Source organism: Mobula hypostoma, chromosome 14 (assembly GCF_963921235.1).
Source record: "Mobula hypostoma chromosome 14, sMobHyp1.1, whole genome shotgun sequence".
Lineage (NCBI taxonomy): Eukaryota > Metazoa > Chordata > Chondrichthyes > Myliobatiformes > Myliobatidae > Mobula > Mobula hypostoma.
Window position 1 is genome coordinate 23,677,447 of NC_086110.1, and position 20,981 is coordinate 23,698,427.

Sequence of the window (20,981 nt, forward strand, 5' to 3'; positions counted from 1 at the left end):
TAAGGGAATATCTTATCTAACAAATCTATTAGAACTCTTTGAGGAAAAAACAGGCAGGTTAGACAAAGGAGAGTCAGTGGATGTTGTGTACTTCGATTTTCAGAAGGCCTTTGACAAGGAGGCCGCTTAACAATTTAGGAACCCATGGTATTACAGTTAAGATACTGGCATGGGTAGAGGATTGGCTGACTGGGAGGAGGCAAAGAGTGGGAATAAAGGGAGCCTTTTCTGGTTGGCTGCCGGTGACCAGTGTTGTTCCACAGGGGTCTGTGTTGGGACCCCTTCTTTTTATGTTATATGTCAATGATTTGCATGACGTAACTGATGGCTTTGTGGCGAAGTTTGTGGATGATACAAAGGTAGCTGGAGGGGTAGGTGGTGTTGAGGAAGCAGAAAGGCTGCAGAAAGACTTTCCCCATTCTACTGTGTCTGAGAAGTCGTAGATGAAATACAGTGGTTGGGAAATGTATGGTCATGTATTTTGGTAGAAGGAGCAAAAGTGTAAACTATTTTCTAAACTGAAATCCGAGATACAAAGGGACTTGGGAGTCCTCATGCAGGACACCCTAAAGGTTAACTTGCGGTTTGAGTCGATGGTGAGGAAGGCAAATGCAATGTTAGCATTCATTTCGAGGGGACTAGAATATAAAAGCAAGGATGTAATGCTGAGGCTTTATAAGGCACTGATGAGACCTCACTTGGAGTATTGTGAGCATTTTATCTAAGAAAGCCACATGCTGACCTTGACGAGGGTTCAGAGGAGGTTCACGAGAATGATTCCGGGAATGAAAGGGTTATCATATGAGGAGTGTTTGCTGGCTCTGGGCTTGTGCTCACTGGAATTTAGAAGAATGTTGGGGGTGGGGTTGTGGAAGAGGGGGAATCTCATTGAAATCTATTGAATGTTGAAAGGCTTAGATAGAGTGGACGTGGAGAGGGTGTTTCCTGTAATGGGAGTGTCGAGGACCAGAGAGCACAGCTGCAGGATAAGAGGGACGACTATTTGGAATGGAGATGAGAAAGAATTTCTTTAGCCAGAGGATGGTGAATCTATGGAATTCATTACCACAGGTGGCCGTGGAGGCCAAGTCATTGGGTATGTTTAAGGCAGAGGTTGACAGGGTCTTGATTAGTCAGGGTGTGACAGGTTGTGGGGCAAGAGATTGGGGCTGAGAGGGGAGGTGGATTAGCCATGACGGAATGGCATAGCGGACTCACTGGGCTGAATGGCCTAATTTTGCTGCTATCTCCTATGGTCTTATAGTTTTATCATCTTGCACACCTCTATCAAGTCATCTCTCATCCTCCTTCACTCTAAAGAGAAAAGCGCCAGCTTGCTCAACCTTTCCCCATAAGCCATGTTCTCTACTGCAGGCGGCATCCTGGTAAATCTCCTCCGCTTCCTCTCTAAAGCTTCCACAGCACTTCTTATAATGAGCTGACTAGAACTAAACACAACATTCCAAGTATGGTCTAACCAGGGTTTTATAGAGCTGCGACATTACCTCACAGCCCTCGAACTCAATCTGCCCACTAATGAAGGCAAACACTCCAAATCCCTTCTTAACAACCTATCAACCGGCACGGCAAATTGTAGAGTTTTATGGAAGTGGTCCCAAGATTCCCCTGCTTCTCTGCAGCCAGAGCATTTATGGTACAATTCAGTTTCTGGTGAATATTGGCAATTATCCGCTCCCTCGCCCCATGCTGAACATATTGACGTTCAGAATCTCCCGGCCAGTTTTCACTGCCAAGGAAAGGTACTTTAAACTGCCACGTTATACACTTCAGTTACAATGGTTGATCTTGGAATGCAATGGCATCTTTGATGTCATTGATAATTCTCCTCAGTGTGTCTCCTTCTTTGCAGATAACTGCGTGATGGCTACAGGTCAGGTATAAGTGATTTGAATGAAATCTCATCTAAAATCAGATTCCCAATTGCCCTTTATTGCAAATTAAATCACTTGCAAGATAATAGGATGCTAGATTAAATATTAGATTTTTTTTTAAATTAGTGAGTATTTTTGGAGTTTGAATTTCCTTCCTATTAAAACTTAAAAATACAGAACCATCTTTGATACATCCCCTATATGAAGAAACCTGGATAAAGTCAGTAATGCTTGACTATATACAGTATGTTCGTTGAAATCCAGTTACTATTTTAGACTGTGTCATTTGTTTCACGTAAACAGTAAGCACCACAACAGATGTCCAGGTTTATTTTTCTGTCTCTTTGTAAGGAAATTTATGACCTCTGTCATGAATGGGTGTTCATTCTGACTGCCTTGAGTTCCGCTGTGAACTATTTTAGTAGAGGCTTTAATCCAACTATTTAAAACAGGTGCTGGAATAGAGAGAGAAAGTTGAAGCAATTGCATTCATATTCATCTGCTGGTGACCCATTGTGATATTTCATGATTAGAGACAAAAAAAAGGAGAAAATAAAGCTGGTGAGGGCTTTCAAATTCCCTCGCAAACTGCCTGATATTCAGTTCAAGAAATAACTTGTTTCAACCTACTGTTAAATGTGTTTGAACAGAGTGATTGTACTGAAGCAAATGATAGATGAATTAATTAAGGAAACAAACTGAAATATTGTATCCAAAGCATTTTGAACAGAAACTTAATTATACTTGCATTTTTTCAAAAGTAATTAAGTCATTTTATATTCAGTGTTAGTTTTACACCTAAGAAATTAATGCCATCTGATTCATTATAATATTAGCAATCTATGCAAGGTACAATATAAATAATGCACATAATTTTAATCTACATTGACACGTATCATAAAATGTTAGAGCAATTATAATTTACCATGTTACAGCATCTCTTGATGAATTACATTCTGTGCCCTGCAGATGAGAGCAGAGAATATAAACTATAAGCTGTTCTGATCAGCAATTGCTTTCTGAATGCCAAATTGAATTGACTGATTAAACCATCCATTATATGTTCTTCACAGTTGGCCTTTGTGGTCGAAGTAATTTCCATTAGCTCTGGCATCGTTCTCTTTGCAGAGACCTTTTAATAATAAAAAATACAGTTTATATTGCTAGCTCCCTTATGTTATTGCTAATTCTTTCTGAAGCCTCAATTCTTGGAGTGGTATGGTCTTCCAGCAGATCCATCATAATAGTTTCATTGATTTTTAATTAGCAGTTCTTAATCTATATTTAAGTTTCAACCAGCAAATCAAAGTGGCCGGTAGTAGCTAGATTTCCAGGAATAGAAATAGAAAATCCAGATCTTATAAACCATTTATTTGTTTGTTCTGTCCTTGGGTTACAGAGAAGTAGGGAGATTTTTTAACATTTAAGCTAATACAGAGAAGAACCATTACTGTGTCTATGTAATATGTTGGCCTTGTTCTCCATAGCTGCCCTTAACATTTCTACAAGGATTTAAAACACTAGGCAACACAAATGATTGTTTTATGATTTTATTTTAAATGAAACTATGATGATAAATAAGCCAGATCTTCAAAATGGTGAAGTGCTTAAGGGAGTAGCCCAAGAAATAGTGGATGCATTAGTGATAATTTTTCAAAACTTGTTAGATTCTGGACTAGTTCCTGAGGATTGGAAGGTAGCTAATGTAACCCCACTTTTTAAAAAAGGAGGGAGAGAGAAACCGGGGAATTATAGACCGGTTAGCCTAACGTCGGTGGTGGGGAAACTGCTGGAGTCAGTTATCAAAGATGTGCTAACAGCACATTTGGAAAGCGGTGAAATCATCGGACAAAGTCAGCATGGATTTGTGAAAGGAAAATCATGTCTGACGAATCTCATAGAATTTTTTGAGGATGTAACTAGTAGAGTGGATAGGGGAGAACCAGTGGATGTGGTATATTTGGATTTTCAAAAGGCTTTTGACAAGGTCCCACACAGGAGATTAGTGTGCAAACTTAAAGCACACGGTATTGGGGGTAAGGTATTGATGTGGATAGAGAATTGGTTAGCAGACAGGAAGCAAAGAGTGGGAATAAACGGGACCTTTTCAGAATGGCAGGCGGTGACTAGTGGGGTACCGCAAGGCTCAGTGCTGGACCCCAGTTGTTTACAATATATATTAATGACTTGGATGAGGGAATTAAATGCAGCATCTCCAAGTTTGCGGATGACACGAAGCTGGGTGGCAGTATTAGCTGTGAGGAGGATGCTAAGAGGATGCAGAGTGACTTGGATAGGTTGGGTGAGTGGGCAAATTCATGGCAGATGCAATTTAATGTGGATAAATGTGAAGTTATCCACTTTGGTGGCAAAAATAGGAAAACAGATTATTATCTGAATGGTGGCCGATTAGGAAAAGGGGAGGTGCAACGAGACCTAGGTGTCATTATACACCAGTCATTGAAAGTGGGCATGCAGGTACAGCAGACGGTAAAAAAGGCGAATGGTATGCTGGCATTTATAGCGAGAGGATTCGAGTATAACAGCAGGGAGGTACTACTGCAGTTGTACAAGGCCTTGGTGAGACCACACCTGGAGTATTGTGTGCAGTTTTGGTCCCCTAATCTGAGGAAAGACATCCTTGCCATAGAGGGAGTACAAAGAAGGTTCACCAGATTGATTCCTGGGATGGCAGGACTTTCATATGAAGAAAGTCTGGATGAACTGGGCTTGTACTCGTTGGAATTTAGATGATTGAGGGGGGATCTGATTGAAATGTATAAAATCCTAAAGGGATTGGACAGGCTAGATGCAGGAAGATTGTTCCCGATGTTGGGGAAGTCCAGAACGAGGGGTCACAGTTTGAGGATAAAGGGGAAGCCTTTTAGGACCGAGATTAGGAAAAACTTCTTCACACAGAGAGTGGTGAATCTGTGGAATTCTCTGCCACAGGAAACAGTTGAGGCCAGTTTATTGGCTATATTTAAGAGGGAGTTAGATATGGCCCTTGTGGCTATGGGGATCAGGGGGTATGGAGGGAAGGCTGGGGCAGGGTTCTGAGTTGGGTGATCAGCCATGATCATAATAAATGGCGGTGCAGGCTCAAAGGGCCGAATGGCCTACTCCTGCACCTATTTTCTATGTTTCTATGTAGTGAAGAATATAAGGGAATTCTTTACAGATAGTATACGAATGGTGTTTAAATGATGATTACGGGCTTTTGAAGCAAAAATTAGCCAAGATGCTGCCAATGTTTTTGCTCGCCCAAATCCACCTTGTAATCATAATTGGTATTTTACATATGTAGTAAAAGTTACTTTGCACTGGAAGGGGTGAAGATGAATATTTCAATAAACACAAAAAGAGAGCTATTAGTGAATTCGTTTTAAGGGTCTGAGAGCCAGGAGCAGAATCAGCAGCAAGGAAGCTCAAAGAAGAACCATTCTGATTGGTTAAAGAAACTTTTATTCAAAAGCAATTCTGATTGGTTAACTGTATCTCAGGCAATAAAAAACAGTTTTTCTCAACAGTGGCCATTTGTGAGAAGGGGATGGGAAGGAGGGACGGATAGGAGGGAGATGGAAGGAGAGGGAGGTAAGGAGAAGGAGATGGGGAAGGGGAGAGGGAGAAGAGAGGAAGGGGAGGAGGGAGGAGATAGGGGAAGGAGGAGATGGGAGGGGTAGAGGGAGGTGGGAAAGGTGTGATGGGGAAGAGGGGTTGATGGGGAGGAGGGGGTATTGGGACTGGGGAAAGAGAGGGGGGTGGGAGGGGAAGAGGGTGGAAATGGGGAGGAGGGTATGGGGAAAAGAAGGGAGTGATGGTAGGGGGAGCTAGGGAGAGGGACAGACATGGGAGATGGAGAGGGGTGTGAAAGACAGAGGATGGTAGGGGAGGAGGAAGATGGGGGTTGGGAGAGGGGTGAGAGAGAGGAAGGACGGGAGTGGAGAAGTTTCAACAAACAGAGATGCATGTAAGGGTCTTTTAATGTTATAGACGGTCAGGTTGGCAATAAGGACAGTGGCAACGCTCCTCCTGCAGGAGATCATTCACGAGCACTGCAGCTGTGCTTCCCCATTGCAGCTCCTGGCTGCACGTGTGAAGGAGTCGGTTGCGCCTATGAATATGCAAGATGCTAATGACTCTACAACTCATGTTCTCAGTATTACTCGTTCACTTTTTTATTTTTGTTTTCCTGTAACTGCTCACCAGAAAGTGAATCTCAAGGTGGTATATGGTGACATATACTTTGATATAAGATTTACTTCGAACTTTGAGAATAATATAGGAGTTTTAACAACGTGGTCACAATGTAGTTGGGTAAGCATGGGAAAAGGAGCAGGAGAGGGGTACCAGATTCCCCAGTGGCTATTCTCCTCATGAACAAGTTTTGGATACCGTTTAAGGGCTGAATTTGGGGGGTTGGTGGAAATGGATTGACAGTAGTGGTCAGGTCTGTGGCAGCAGAACTGGTTCTGAACTCAGCAGGGGAGGGTGAAGGCACAAAGGGCTAAACTCAAGAAAGGCATTCTGCCTCCTTGGTGTTGAAGGTCCAGGATGACTCCAAGCAGCTCCGGAACGTTATCAATGGAGGTGCTGAGCCGCCAGAATTCATTGAGTATACAGGCACAATTGAGATAGATGGAGAAATGGACAAGGTCTAGAAGAGAGAATATGGGGAGCTAGGGAAGAGATTAAAAAGTAGGATCCTGAGGGTAATAATCTCTGGATTGCCTCCAGTACCACATACTAGGTAGGAATAGGGTGTTATGGCAAAGTGACAGAGATGCAGACTATTGGGAAACAGGTGACCTGAACAAGAGGGATGAGATGCGCTTGAATTGAAAGGACTCTATTGCTGTTGGGGTGGGTTTAAATTAGTTTGGCAGGGAAGGGGGGGATCTTAAAAAGGAGGGAGGCAAATGAGAGACTAGAAGTGATGCAGACATCAGTGAGACACAGAAGAATAGCAGGGAAGTGTGAGGTGTTCCAATTTGAAAAGTCTATCCATGATTGTGTAGCCAAGTTTCCATCAAACTCAATATATAAGTTTGCTGATGACACGACAATTGTAGGCCGTATATCGGGTAATGATGGGTTTGAGTACAGAGAGGAAATTAAGAACCTGGTGGCATGGTGCGAAGACAATAACCTATCCCTCAACGTCAGCAAGATGAAGGAATTGGTTGTTGACTTCAGAAGGAGTATCGGACCGCACGATCCAATTTACATCGATGGTGCGCAAGTGGAACAGGTCAAAAGCTTTAAGTTCCTCGGGGCCAATATCACAAATGACCTCACTTGGTCCAACCAAGCAGAGTTCACTGCCAAGAAGGCCCACCAGCGCCTTTACTTCCTGAGAAAACTAAAGAAATTTGGCCTGTCCCCTAAAACCCTCACTAATTTTTATAGATGCACCGTAAAAAGCATTCTTCTAGGGTGCATCACAACCTGGTATGGAAGTTGTCCTGTCCAAGACCGAAAGAAGCTTCAGAAGATCGTGAACATGGCGCAGCACATCACACAAACGAATCTTCCGTCCGTGGACTCACTTTACAGCGCACGCTGTCGGAGCAGTGCTGCCAGGATAATCAAGGACACGACCCACCCAGCCAACACACTTTTCGTCCCTCTTCCCTCCGGGAGAAGGTTCAGGAGCTTGAAGACTCGTATGGCCAGATTTGGGAACAGCTTCTTTCCAACTGTGATAAGACTGGGGAACAGATCCTGACCCAGATCTGGGCCGTACCCTCCAAATATCCGGACCTGCCTCTCGGTTTTTTTGCACTACCTTACTTCCCATTTTTCTATTTTCTATTTATGATTTATAATTTAATTTTTTAATATTTACTAATTTTAACTATTTTTAATATTTTTAATATTTCATATTTGTAATCCAGGGAGTGTGAAGCGCAGAATCAAATATCGCTGTGATGATTGTACGTTCTAGTACCAATTGTTTGGCGACAATAAAGTATAAAATATCCCAGGTTGGAATTTCACTGTGAACAGTTCCCCTTGATCCTGTTAATATTCCCAATCCTGTTTTGTTGCAGGACATGGCGATAACACTTAAACGATCAGATTAGCAATCTGAGGGTGTGGAGCAACAACCCAAAAACCTGAGTTCAAATGCTACCACAGCAGATTAGAGTTTAAACTCAGTTACAAAGCTGCCATTTTTATCTGGTACGCAGCCGTCACAACGAGGATCGTAAAGCTATTGTGGAAAACATTCTGGAAATCTGTTCTCCTTACCTTTTCCCATTGTCCTGTTTGCGTGTCTGGACCCATCAAGCTGGCTGGTGTGGCAGTGAGAACTGCAGTTGGTCTATAATGGCTACACTGACGTAAACAGAGGAAGAATAAAGCAGACAGCCTTTCCACTGAGGCACCGAATTTCAGACAAAGGAAAGTCAATCTATACAGTTACGCTATTGTCAGGAACATTAAAAGAACGGTTAAGCATTGTGAGCTGTCCAAGCATTGGCCTGACACAGTAAGGCACTCAAAAACATCCATGACAGGAAAGGTGCCAGATCCCAATCCCAGGATAGGAGCTGCTTCAGAGGCAGGACAGATGCTCCAAAGGTGCTAATCTAATCGTATTACACTGGAATGGAAGAAGCTCTGGGAGTCCAATCACTGGATCAAGAATCAACTTTATTCACCACATTTGTAATTCTACATGCATTGGGGATTTTCTGTGGTGGGTACAACCAAAAAAAAACATTGTAAAGAATTATATAAAGTTAAAAGTATGAATATAGAATAATATTTGCGTAAATACCAGCATGTATTTACAATGCAACCAGCATTATAAAGTGGTTTAAAGTGTTTAGAGTGCAATGCACCAACTGAGGTAATAGAGAGGGGTGGGCGGGGTTAACTAGATCAGATTGTGGCGGGGGGGGGGTGGAATTTTTAAGATGGCATGGTTTTCGTTTTATGGCACTTCCCAGAAAGGATCTTGAGGGGAAGGCAGTTTGCTGGGTGGATAGTGCCTGCAGGGAGTCCAGACTGAGCAACTGTCAGGTAAAACATGGTCAGCACGCCACCCTCTGATGGCCATTGCCTGCCATGGATCCCTGTTCAGTTCAGCAATACTTGGAGGAAGCACAGAAGGCATCACAGGATGCACTCTGGGTGGGGCCTGCAGCCTGTACCGTTGACAGCTGTGGGCAGACTGCATAGACTGAACTGGCCAAGGCTGGGGCAGATGGAGATGAGATGACTGTCACCCTCATTCATGGGCACACCTCACAGACTCACATCACTAAATGTCCACCATCCACTCTCTTTCCAAGCCCCCACTCATCCCTCCCACACTCACTGACCCAAAAATTCTCTCTGGCCACCCCTCTCATTCATCCCTCCACTCACTACCTCCCATCCACTCACTGACCCCTCACACTCACCGACCCCTCATACTCACTGACCCTTCACACTCACTGAACCCTCACACACAAGTCCTCACATTCACTGAACCCTCACACATGTCCTCACACTCACTGATCCCTCACACTTACTAAGTACACACACACACACACACACACACACACACACACCTACCCCCCCCACACACACACACACACACACACACACACATACACCCACCCACCACACATACACACACACACCCACCCACCCACCCCACACACACACACACACACACACACACACACACACACACACACAAATCTGTGCACTCAGTGACATCCCACGGGTTTAATATCTTCTTCTTGTCTTTCATTAACCAGATGGCTCCGTATCACTTGACCTTCCCCTTTAGAGATACTCCCTTGTCTCTCCCTCACAATCTATCTGCACTGTAAAATTAATATTTTCTCACTTTCCCGGTTCTGGTGAACCGCCTTTCTTCAGAATCATTGACTTCTCCCCTTTTTCTATCAATACTGCCTGATCTGGTGTATGTTTTCAACATTTTAGATTTCAAACACCTGTAGTTTGTTGATTTTCAAGAAATGCAATATTTTCCCTTGAATCATTATTTGCATTACATTCTAATAAGCTCTCACCCCCTCGTCCAATTGTGTTTCTCCAGAAAATGACATAAAATCAAGCTGTTGCTAGCCAATCATCAAATCTTTGCAATGATGATTCAAATGCCACCAGTACATCGGCCATTATGAGTCTGACTGAGGACACTTCCACTTTCTAGAAGGTACCATGGTTTCTCTTCTTCTTAGTCTGGTCTGGTTGCAATACCAGCTGACCTTCTGGTGATCGGGGTCATTTTTGTAAGGTTAAAATGTAGTCTTTCACCATTAATCTTAACTAAACCTGCCTGGAGCAGATAAACATCTCTCTTTTAGCCTTTTATATCTGCAGAAAAGGTGCTTTGTGAAGTTTCTGCAGTGGTGCTGTCTTTTTTCTTGTCCCTCTGGGATGTGGGCAAGGGTTTCTCCAGTGCGAGGGCGGGGTTATCCTCTGGTACCTCCATAGTTTCCAGGGTTTGGCCATTCGTGCTGGTGACCATGGTGTCCAGAGCGAGTTGGGGAGACAGGAGGTTCACTACAAGCCTCTGAGGCGTGGAACAGCTTGTCTAGGGAGGATGGCGGGTGGAAGGGGCACACACTCGATTGGTTTTTGAGGCTAGTGTTCTTGTTCACTGTAAGTCACTCAGGGTGGCAACGTCCTGAGTTTAGGTATGTTGCTTTTTGAGGGGGGGCGGGGAACGGGTGTCCTCACACCTTATGTCCTGAACTTTACACTGTTAGAGGTCACACACTCTTCAATATTATGTGGAATAAGATTAACTCCATACAAGCTGGTCTAGTTAGTGGCAGACATGTGCAAGGGGTCTACAGTATAAATCAGAGACAGACTTATCTATGGGGCACACAAGTAGATGTCCTTCACCATACCGGGACTCATGAGAACAACAGGTAGGTTCAGGCTCTTATACACTGATTCCTCCACTAACCCATTCAGCCTGGACCCCCCCTCCCCATGAACCTCCATCTACACCCTTTCTCACACTCTTTCAGACCCCTAACACCACAACCTCATCCCCCTTCCACACACCATGTCGTAGGTCCCCTCCTTCCTTCCCTGCAACGGACACCTCTGCCCCCCTCTACACCCCCCATGACTGTCCACCCTCCTCCCTCTCCAAATCTTCCCACACTCACTGACTCCCTACCACCCCATTCACTCTTCCAACTCAATGATCCCCACACTGAACCCCCACACCCACACTCACAAATTCCCTCCTCCCACACTCACCGATACCAAACTCTCACCAATACCACATTCTCACCAATACACCAGTACTCAATTCCCCCATACTCACTGATCATCCTCAAACCTGCCTCAGTTAACAGCCCTTACTCACTGACCCCTCACACACAGATCCCTACACTCACCAACACTCCAATTGACTTCAATCTCACTCTCTCTCCCCTCTCCCTCTCTCCCTCTCTCTCCCTTTCTCTCTCTCCCTCCCCCACCCTCCATCTCTTTCTCCCTCTCTCTCACCCTCTCTCCCCTCCCTCCCTCCATCTCTCTCCCTCTCTCCCTCTCTCTTTCTCTCTCCCTCTCTCCCTCTCTCTTTCTCTCTCTCTCCCCTCCCTCCCTCCCTCCTTCATTAATCAGATGGTTTCATAATCATCTGACCTTCCCTTTAAAGATATTCCCTTTGCCCGCTCACTCATCCGCTCTGATACTTACAACTATCTTGTTTTCTCACTCTAACCAGTTCTGATGATCAGTCTTTTCCCTTTTCTTATCAATACTGCCCAACCTGGTGAATGCTTTCAGCATTTTCTGATTACATTTCAGATCTCAAGCACATTGTTTGTTGATTCTCAAGAAGTGTCAATATTTTCCCATGTTTCATTTCTATCGCAGATGAGCTCACATCCTCTCGCCCAACTGAATTTCTCCAGCAAATGTTAAAAACAATGATAAAATCAAACTGTTGCTACCCATTCTCCAAATCTATTTTCTAATGTTGTTTCCAAGAAGAGGTAATTTCCTTCTCTGTATAAGTGATCCAAATGCTGCCTGTCAATTCATCTATAACTTGGAATGAATGAATCTTACAGAAGGTGCAGTGGTCTCTCTGGTTCTTAGTTTGTTTGGAATTCCAGACGACCTTCATGCAACTGAGGACACTTTTGAAAAGTTAAACAATGACCTCACACTAACAGTCTTATTAAACCCATTAGTAGCAGATACTCTCCGGTTTTTAGCCTTCCTTGTTGCCGTACCGTTTGTATCTCAAGCAGGAGATTCCCCTTGCTCTCTGACAGGTGTCTTGTGAAGGTTCTGTAGCAGGATAAGGTTTTTGCTCACTTTGGGATGTGGGCCAGGGTTTCTCAGCATTGCAGTAGAATCATCATTCGTTCTCTCCATAGTTTCCAGAATGGGTGTCTCACTGCAGGGTCTGCACTAGAGAGAGCTGCAGAGTCTATAGCTGTTATACTTCATTCTGCATTCTGTTATTGTTAATGCACGTATAATTTAGAAGAACGAAGGGTGATCTCATTGGAACTTCCAAAATATTGAAAGGCCAAGATGAGTGAATGTAGAGAGAATGTTACCTACAGTGGGGTGTCTATGACCAGAGGGCACAGCCTCAGAATAGAGGGATAACCATTTAGAATGGAGACGAGGAGGAATTTTTTTTAGCCAGAGGTTGGTGAATCCGTGGAATTTGTTGCCACAGGCGGCTGTGGAGGCCAGGTCATTAGATGTACAAATGTATTTAAGATGGAATTTGATATGTTCTTGATTATAAGGGTGCGAACGGTTATGGCGAGAAGGCAGAGAATGTGGTTGAGAGAGAAAATGGATCAGCCATGATGAAGTGGCAGAGCAGATGTGACAGATCAAATGGCCTATGTCTTATGGTCTTATGATCTTATGGTAGTGATTTGATCTGTATGAACATTACGCAAGACAATATTCTCACTGTATCTTGCTACATATGATAATTAAAAAAACAGTTCCAATTCCATTTTCAGGTCCTGAACTTAATACTAAAGAATGTGTGACTTCATAAAAATATGGAATACATCTGCCCCCCTCATGCTGGCACAGGTGCCAGGTTATACATTTGCCACCACCTCTCCCTACCCACGCCCCCCTACTCCCAGTTACTTCCCACCCTTACTGCTACTTCTATCCTGGTTGTGGTACCGTTTTCACTCCAAACCACACTCCTATCCCTGCTCCTGCCCCTGCTGTCAGTCATTGTCCTTGTCCTGGCCCCTATTTCCATTCAAATCTGCCCATCTAAGGCCCTGACATAATCCAATCCCTGTTCCGGTCCATGCTCCTGACCTCAGTCCCTGTTGCATTGCCTCTCGCCCACTGCTGCTTGCACCCCCACCACCCCACTCCCAACCACACTCTTGCCCTGCCACCTGCCCCTTCTCTCAAATGGAAGTTAAGGTCTCGGGAGTAGACTGTACTCCTGAAGTTCTAAACTTAGTGGAGCGGAGCCTTGGTCACAAGTTTACACCTTATCTTCCACACCTGATGAGTACAGGGCATTTTCAGGCCCTCAGAGATGATGTGAGCATAATCATCTCCAAGAAACATACCCCACTGGCACGGATTGCTGGCAGCTAACCATTGCTGCCTGTTTCCAATGACGAGGTCAGGGAATTGGGGGAAGATATATCTAAATTGGTGATTGTCCTCATGGTCTTTTCTCCATAACAGCAGAATTTGTAAAGAGTACAGAAAAAGAAAGCTGGAGCCAGGTGAATCCAAGTAAGCTGGCATCTTAAGGACATTGGGTCAAAGGTATTGCTTATTACGAGGTCAGTAAAATCATTCCTATTAATACAAGATGCACTTGTTAATCCCATCTATTGTACTGTTTAACAATAATTGCTTCTCAAAAATGTTTCTTGTATTATTTATCAGGCTTTTAGTTAATCTGTCATACCTTTGAATGTTTAAGTTTTACTGTTCACGACTACACACGAAATGAAGCATTCTATCTATGTGTATGACAATGAGATATGAAATAGTCAGGCATGGCATGATGTGTGGGAGATGATCTTTTACACCAGTGAAGTGAAAGTCAATGGCCACTTCCAACGTGAATTCATCATTCAATGATGTTATCACGGCTGAATCCTTTGCCTTCAAATTCCTGGACATCGTTGACCAGGCCAGCATATGTCATTCTCCCTAGTTGTCTTTGAGAAGCTGTTGGTGAGCTGGCTTCTTGTGCTACTGTTAACATACTCCTATAATATTACTTCCTAGATTTAGACCCAGCAGAGAAGAATAATGACAGATTTGCTTTATAAAAACAGACTTTATACATATGAACAGTTTAGGAAGACAATTGCAGATATTTCAATTTGTATTATAACTTCCTCTATTTATGTTCATGTGTTTTTTATCTAAACTTGAATTGTATAGCGCACCGAAACTGATCGTGAAGCAATTCACTTCTGGACAAATCATTACTCATGAGAGAATAAACACCCACAGGCTGTTTGAAATGGAAACTTAGTTTGTATTTCCATAACTCTCTCCAGATATTAAGCTTCTCTTAATCTAACCTAGTATGACAGTACTGTAAAATTGTTTGGTTTTTCAGGATGTGGGTCTTGCTGTGGCAAGACCACTATTTATTGCTCATCACTGATTTGAGATGTACCTTGCAAGAGACCTCTAGGTGGTGATGTTCTCTTGTAGCTGCTGGTCTTGGTGGTAGAGATTACAGAGCTGGAAGGTGCTTGTGGAATAGACCAATTTATTGAATTGAATTGACTTTATTTCTTACATCCTTTACATACATGAGGAGTAAAAATCTTTACGTTACGTCTCCGTCTAAATGTGCAATGTGCAATCATAGTAATTTATAATAATTTATAATAAATAGGACAGTCAATGTAATATAGAAATACACTCAAATTAGTGTGAGTTAATCAGTCTGAAGGCCTGGTGGAAGAAGCTGTCCCAGAGCCTGTTGGTCCTGGCTTTTATGCTGCGGTACCGTTTCCTGGATGGTAGCAGATGGAACAGTTTGTGGTTGGGGTGACTCTGGTCCCCAGTGATCCTTCAGGCCCTTTTTACACACCTGTCTTTGTAAATGTCCTGAATCATGGGAAGTTCACAACTACAGATGCGCTGGGCTGTCTGCACCACTCTCTGCAGAGTCCTGAGATTGAGGGAAGTACAGTTCCCACACCAGGCAGTGATGCAGCCAGTCAGGATGCTCTCAATTGTGTCCCTGTAGAAAGTTCTTAGAATTTGGGGGTCCACACCAAACTTCCTCAACCGTCTGAGGTGAAAGAGGCGCTGGTGTGTCTTTTTCACCACACAGCCAGTATGGACAGACCATGAGAGATCCTTGGTGATGTGGATGCTGAGGAACTTAAAGCCGTTCACCCTCTCAACCCCAGATCCACTGATGTCAATAGGGGTTAGCCCTTCTCCATTTCTCCAGTAGTTCACAACCAACTCCTTTGTTTTTGCGACATTGAGGGAGAGGTTGTTTTCTTGACACCACTGTGTCAGGGTGATGACTTCTTCCCTGTAGGCCACCTCATTATTATTTGAGATTAGCCCAATCAGTGTGGTGTCTTCAGCAAATTTAGTTAGCAGATTGGAGCTGTGGGTGGTGACACAGTCATGGGCATACAGGGAGTAAAGGGGGGGGGACTCAGTACACAGCCCTGGGGGGCACCTGTGTTGAGAGTCAGAGGGGTTTAGGTAACACGAGGGCATTCAAGCCTTCTGCTTCTGGCTTATTCCAGTCAGGAATGGAGGGTATCAAGTAAACATAGTGAATCAGGTATGATGGCCCTTATTTCAGAAGCAATTGAATTTTGCTTAGGGGACAGCTGCACTGTTGGGGGTGATAAGAAACTGCATCTGGGTTGGTCTCAGCTGCCGACACTGCTTTGAGGATGAATACATAAGTTTTTCCAATGACCTTGTTAAAGTTAATCTATCATCACCAACAATTAATTCTTTTTCTCCACCACCAACTCTCTACCATCTCCAAGGCCAATACTGGATGAAATTAAATTGCCTTCAACTAAACATTGGGCAGTCTAATCTTATTTTCATTGGGCTCCATTGCAATCCTAATTTTCTAACCACTGACTCTCGCTTGCTTCTTTTTGTTGAAGCTGAGAACGGCTTTGGCTTAGAAACGGGCTGAGCTCCCAGTTACAAGTCAACCCAACTTGTTACAAAGTCACCAGCGTCATCATATCACCCGATTTCATCTCTGCCACCACTAATCCACTGTTCCTCCCCCCACCCAATTCCCCAAGGTTCGCAGACCGTCCTCCAAAAACCCATGTCATCCAAAACCCCACAGCCCACACCCTGACGCTATATCTCCTCACCCCCTGTGTGTACTTTTTCAGAATCAGTATCAGGTTTACTATCACCGGCATGTGTCATGAAATTTGTTAACTTAGCGGCAACAGTATAATGCAATACATGATCATATAAAAAAGTAACATACATCAAAGTTGCTGGTGAACGCAGCAGGCCAAGCAGCATCTATAGGAAGAGGCGCAGTCGACATTTCAGGCCGAGACCCAAGTACATCAGTTACAGTAACTAAGTATGTTAAATTAAAATTAGTGCAAAACTGGAATAATGTAAAAAGTGAAGTAGTGTTCACGGATTCAATGTCTATTTAGGAATCGGATGGCAGAGGGGAAGAAGCTGTTCCTGAATCGCTGAGAGTGTGCCTTCAGGCTTCTGTACCTCCCTCCTGACAGTAACAATGAGAATAGGTTATGTCTTGGGTGATGAGGGTCCTTAATAATGGACGCCGAATTTCTGAGGCACCGCTCTTTGAAGATGTCTTGGATACTACAGACGCTAGTACCCAAGATGGAGCTGACTAATTTTACAACTTTCTGCAGCTTCTTTTGATCCTGTGCCGTAGCCTCACCTCTTCCATGCTAGGCAGGGATGCAGCCTATCAGAATCCTCTCCAGAGTACATCTGTAGACGTTTTTGAGTGTTTTAGGGGAGAAACCACACCTCCTCAAACTCCCAATGAAATATAGCTTCTGTCTTACCTTCTTTATAACTACATCGATACGTTGGGACCAGGTTAGATCCTCAAAGATCTTGACACCCAGAAACTTGAAATTGCTCACTCTCTCCACTTCTGATCATTTTTTGAGGATTGGTTTGCGTTCGCTCGTTTGTGAACCTTTGTGAAGTCCACAATGAGCTCTTTGGTCTTACTGACGCCAAGTGCTGGGACACCATTCAACTAACTGGATATCCCGCCCTCTCGTCTCCATCTGAGATTCTACCAGTAATGGTTGTATCATCAGTAAATTTATAGATGGCACTTGAGCTATAACTAGCCACATAGTTATGTGGGATAGAGAGAGTCGAGCAGTGGGCTAAGCACACATCCCTCAGGTGGGCTAGTGTTGATCGTCAGCGAGGCGGAGATGTTACAGTATTACCAATCCGCACAGATTGTGATCTTGCAATCTGTTTGGCAACGTTCAGAGTTAAAATTCGAATCACGCCACAATTTACAATGACCAGTTAATGTTATCAACCAGCAGGTCTTTGGACTGTAGAAGGAAACGGGGTAACTCCTTACAGGCAAGAGTGGGAACCCGTGTCGTCTGTACTGTACAGCTTGTGCCAAGCCCTACGATCCCCCGCCGCCCCTAGACATTTGGGATCTCTGCACTCCTCCAGCTCTGGTGCTTGTAATTTTCTGATTTTGACCCCTCTACGAATAACATCGGTGCAACAACTGAAAAATGAACTATCAAATCTTCCTTTCCCCCATTAGGTTAATTGTTTGACAGCCCTGTTATTTTCTTTCTGTCGGTGACTTAATGATAAAGCACGGGAGACACCTGTTGTACACTTCAAGTTCTTTCTCTCGAGTCCCGAGTTCCTGTTTCTGATAACCAGCGGGCTCTTAGTTAATGGCACTTCCTTCGTACACCCATATAAGGCGGAAGTCAACGCAAATTTCTAACAGCGGGTAGAAAGCGTTGAATGCGCTTCGCCAGACAAAGCTGCGTTTCCAGGGGAAGTAATTTTCCGTTAGAATTTATTTTATGAAAGGAATGATCTAAATGCCGATTTCCAATACAACTGTCGATTACAATGGGAGCGTGCAGACTTTGCCGGTGGAAAACGTGGTGGCTTGCGTTGTTCTTAGCTTGTCTTGTCTCATTGGAATACCCGGGAACTTGATAGTGATATGTACAATTCTTTTTAACATTCCACGCCGATCTTCCACGATTATACTCGTCTTGACCCTGGCTGTGGCAGACTTCGTGGTTCTCGTCACTTTGCCGTTTTGGATTTACTCATTCAGCGACGCGTGGATTTTTGGAGTTGGGTTTTGGAAGCTGACGGTTTACCTGATCTTCATGTCCATGTACGCCAGTGTGTTCCTTATCATGGTGATGAGTTTGGAGCGTCTTTTGGGAGTTCTCCAGCCCTTTGCCATTCAGAAGTGGCGGAAGAAAGGAACAATCAGAAAAGTAATTGTTTGCATTTTGGTTGTATCTACGCTTCTCGCTCTGCCCAATGTGACTCTTGAAATCAAGCTTGACGCAGAGGGGCGCCCGATGTATCGAGTATACTCCTCCAGCCAACAGGAGATAGGGCTTCTCCTGCTGATAACCTTGGCGGGGTTTCTAGTTCCCTTCATCACACTAATGATTTCTTACAGCGTCATTTCCAAAAGGATAAAACAGATGACCTGCCAAAGTAGAAACAGAGCGGGGAAGTTAATCGCAAGCATTGTGATTGCGTTTGTCGTGTGTTGGCTACCATATCACGCTTTGAACCTTTGCCGTGTTACCTCGCTGTTGACAAAGAATTCAAATGCCGATTTCTCTAATTCACTGCAAGTGATTTTCCTCCGATTGAAGGACGCTGCTGGAGCCCTGGCGTTTATAAGTAGCTGTGTTAATCCCATCCTGTATGCATTCGCTGCTCGGAACTTTAAAACGGGATTTAAAGCTTCAAATCTTGCCAGAGTCTTTGAGCAAATGAATAGCAGTTTAAAAGAGAAACGGGACAGAGAGTCGAATGATCACGAACTTCGTTCTGAATCGGCATGTATGCTCAAAACATGAGCCCGCTTCATCCGTCGATGCACATTAAAGCCTTTCCCCATATCCCGCAGTAAAACGTGCTTCTATATCAACTACAGTGAAAGACAGTGGACGTGACTGAGTGTGAACAACAACATGCTCTCCGACTCAAAGCCCATTTAACTGATAACAACAAAAAGCAGTGTATTATGATGTCCGTCTACTCTCGGCTGCTGCATCGGTGATCTCCAGCAGGAGTCAGAAGTGGGGAAGTTGGCTGATCATGGTATAATGTTGAAGTATGAAGTAGGGCGTGTGTGAATTCAGCAAGACCAAGACAACGCCAGGCTCTGATTAATAAGAGACTATTGATTTTTAACAAAAAATGTTCATCAACCTCCCCTTGATATCCAGCGGCATTTACACCAACATTCCTGAAGTCATTGACCAGAGACCACTTTGGTATTTTGTAGAGCTTAACTTGTCCTCTAAATCTGAAAGTACTGCACTGTTTCAAGGCATAAATCTGGTGCGTAGAGACTTCTTGTCTGGAGATACAGTTTCACGTTACTCAATGAAGTCACATCTCCCCGAAGATCAAGACTAGTTTGACTGGTGTTAACGAGCATGGCACCTCCACCACAGGGGCGCAGTGGTTGCAATGTGTGCAGTCAACAAAATACACATCTGTTACTGAGACAAAGGCTTTCTGTCGGCGCTTCCCATTACTGCAGTGTCCTCGTCCTAGAGGGGCAAAGGGAAAAAGTACATGGGGATGCCACTACTTAGCTGTACAACATCCTGAGGTGAAAATATATTGCTTTTGCTCCATCAAGTCTGGGACAAAAAGAATCTGTAAGACATTCATGTTCTATGTTTTATTATATGGAATGCAGCAGTTCATGGATGCCACTCAAGAACTTTTAGGTATGGGTAACAGATGCTAGCCTTGTGTGAAAGATTATAAGGAAAATTATGTATAATGTTGCTGATCTATTGTTCAATAAACTCATGTTGAATAAAGACCAAACTGGATCTAATCTGGCTGTTGTGCTCTAAGAATTGGTCACCCAGATAGCATTTGGAGGCAGATTTGGCCTATGGCTAGTTTTGGCTTAGTTTGTGAATAACATTCAGATCCAGAATTTGCTACTGTGCACTATTATAGGGTGGAGGTCTTGGAGTGGGACGGGGAGATGGATTGTGGAGGTTGTAGTCTGTTGAAGGAGGGGAACCACAGGAGTGACTGTGGGAGGTACTTGGCAGGAAGATCAATCAGCCCACGGCGTTGGTAGAGGGAAAGTTTAGAGGGAGAACAGCTGGGATTGTTCGAGTGCATCGCAAAGAAGATAGTGATTTTTGGAGAGGGCATCAGGAACTTGTGGAGGAGGAGGATTTAGAAGATCGAGAGCTCTGGATGGTGGTGGAGGGGGAGACTAGAGAATGGATTACCACTTTAGTGGAAGGGGAATTCGGAAATTGGATCAAAATTTACTAACATCGAAGGATGTAGGGACAAGGTTTGGAAGGCTGGCTTCTAATGGATCTGGGTCCAGGATGTCTGGCTTTGAATTGTCTGTCGTCTGTGTGGCAGCAATATGTGCTGATTGGCAAAAACACTGCTGTGGTGTGAATGCTTCACAGTTGCACCGCCATCATAGCCCAGAAGCAAAACCCAGTATCCCAGTAACTTGTCAGAGGATATTTTCCCTACGTATAAATGACCCCACTTCCAAAAGCAAATAACAGAGGTGGAGCTATCAGCAGAGCATCCTTTAATGAATTGAGGCCGCACTTAGCTATTGGCGGTGTCTGTATAAATATGTATCAAATATCATATACATGGTACAATGATTCTTACTCTTATACACACCACATTGCTTCTTTATAAAGAGTAGTAAGTGCATGTAATAACTGTATACACATATAAACATTTAGAGTTAATTGTTTACAGCTTCTGTAAAAACTTGCACAAATAATGCATTATATATAATGATATGCTCTCTGTTTTCTGTCTATGTGTGTGTGTGTGTGTGTGTGTGTG

General features: G+C 43.8%; 1 protein-coding gene across 1 annotated transcript; it reads left to right on the top strand.

Annotated features, from left to right (window-relative positions):
- The first annotated feature begins 17,170 nt into the window (after positions 1-17,170).
- Positions 17,171-19,962, top strand: LOC134356474 (leukotriene B4 receptor 1-like). The gene has a single exon (XM_063067432.1). The coding sequence runs from the start codon at positions 17,966-17,968 to the stop codon at positions 18,977-18,979; it is 1,014 nt and encodes a 337-aa protein (XP_062923502.1). The 5' UTR covers positions 17,171-17,965; the 3' UTR covers positions 18,980-19,962.
- Positions 19,963-20,981: the final 1,019 nt, after the last annotated feature.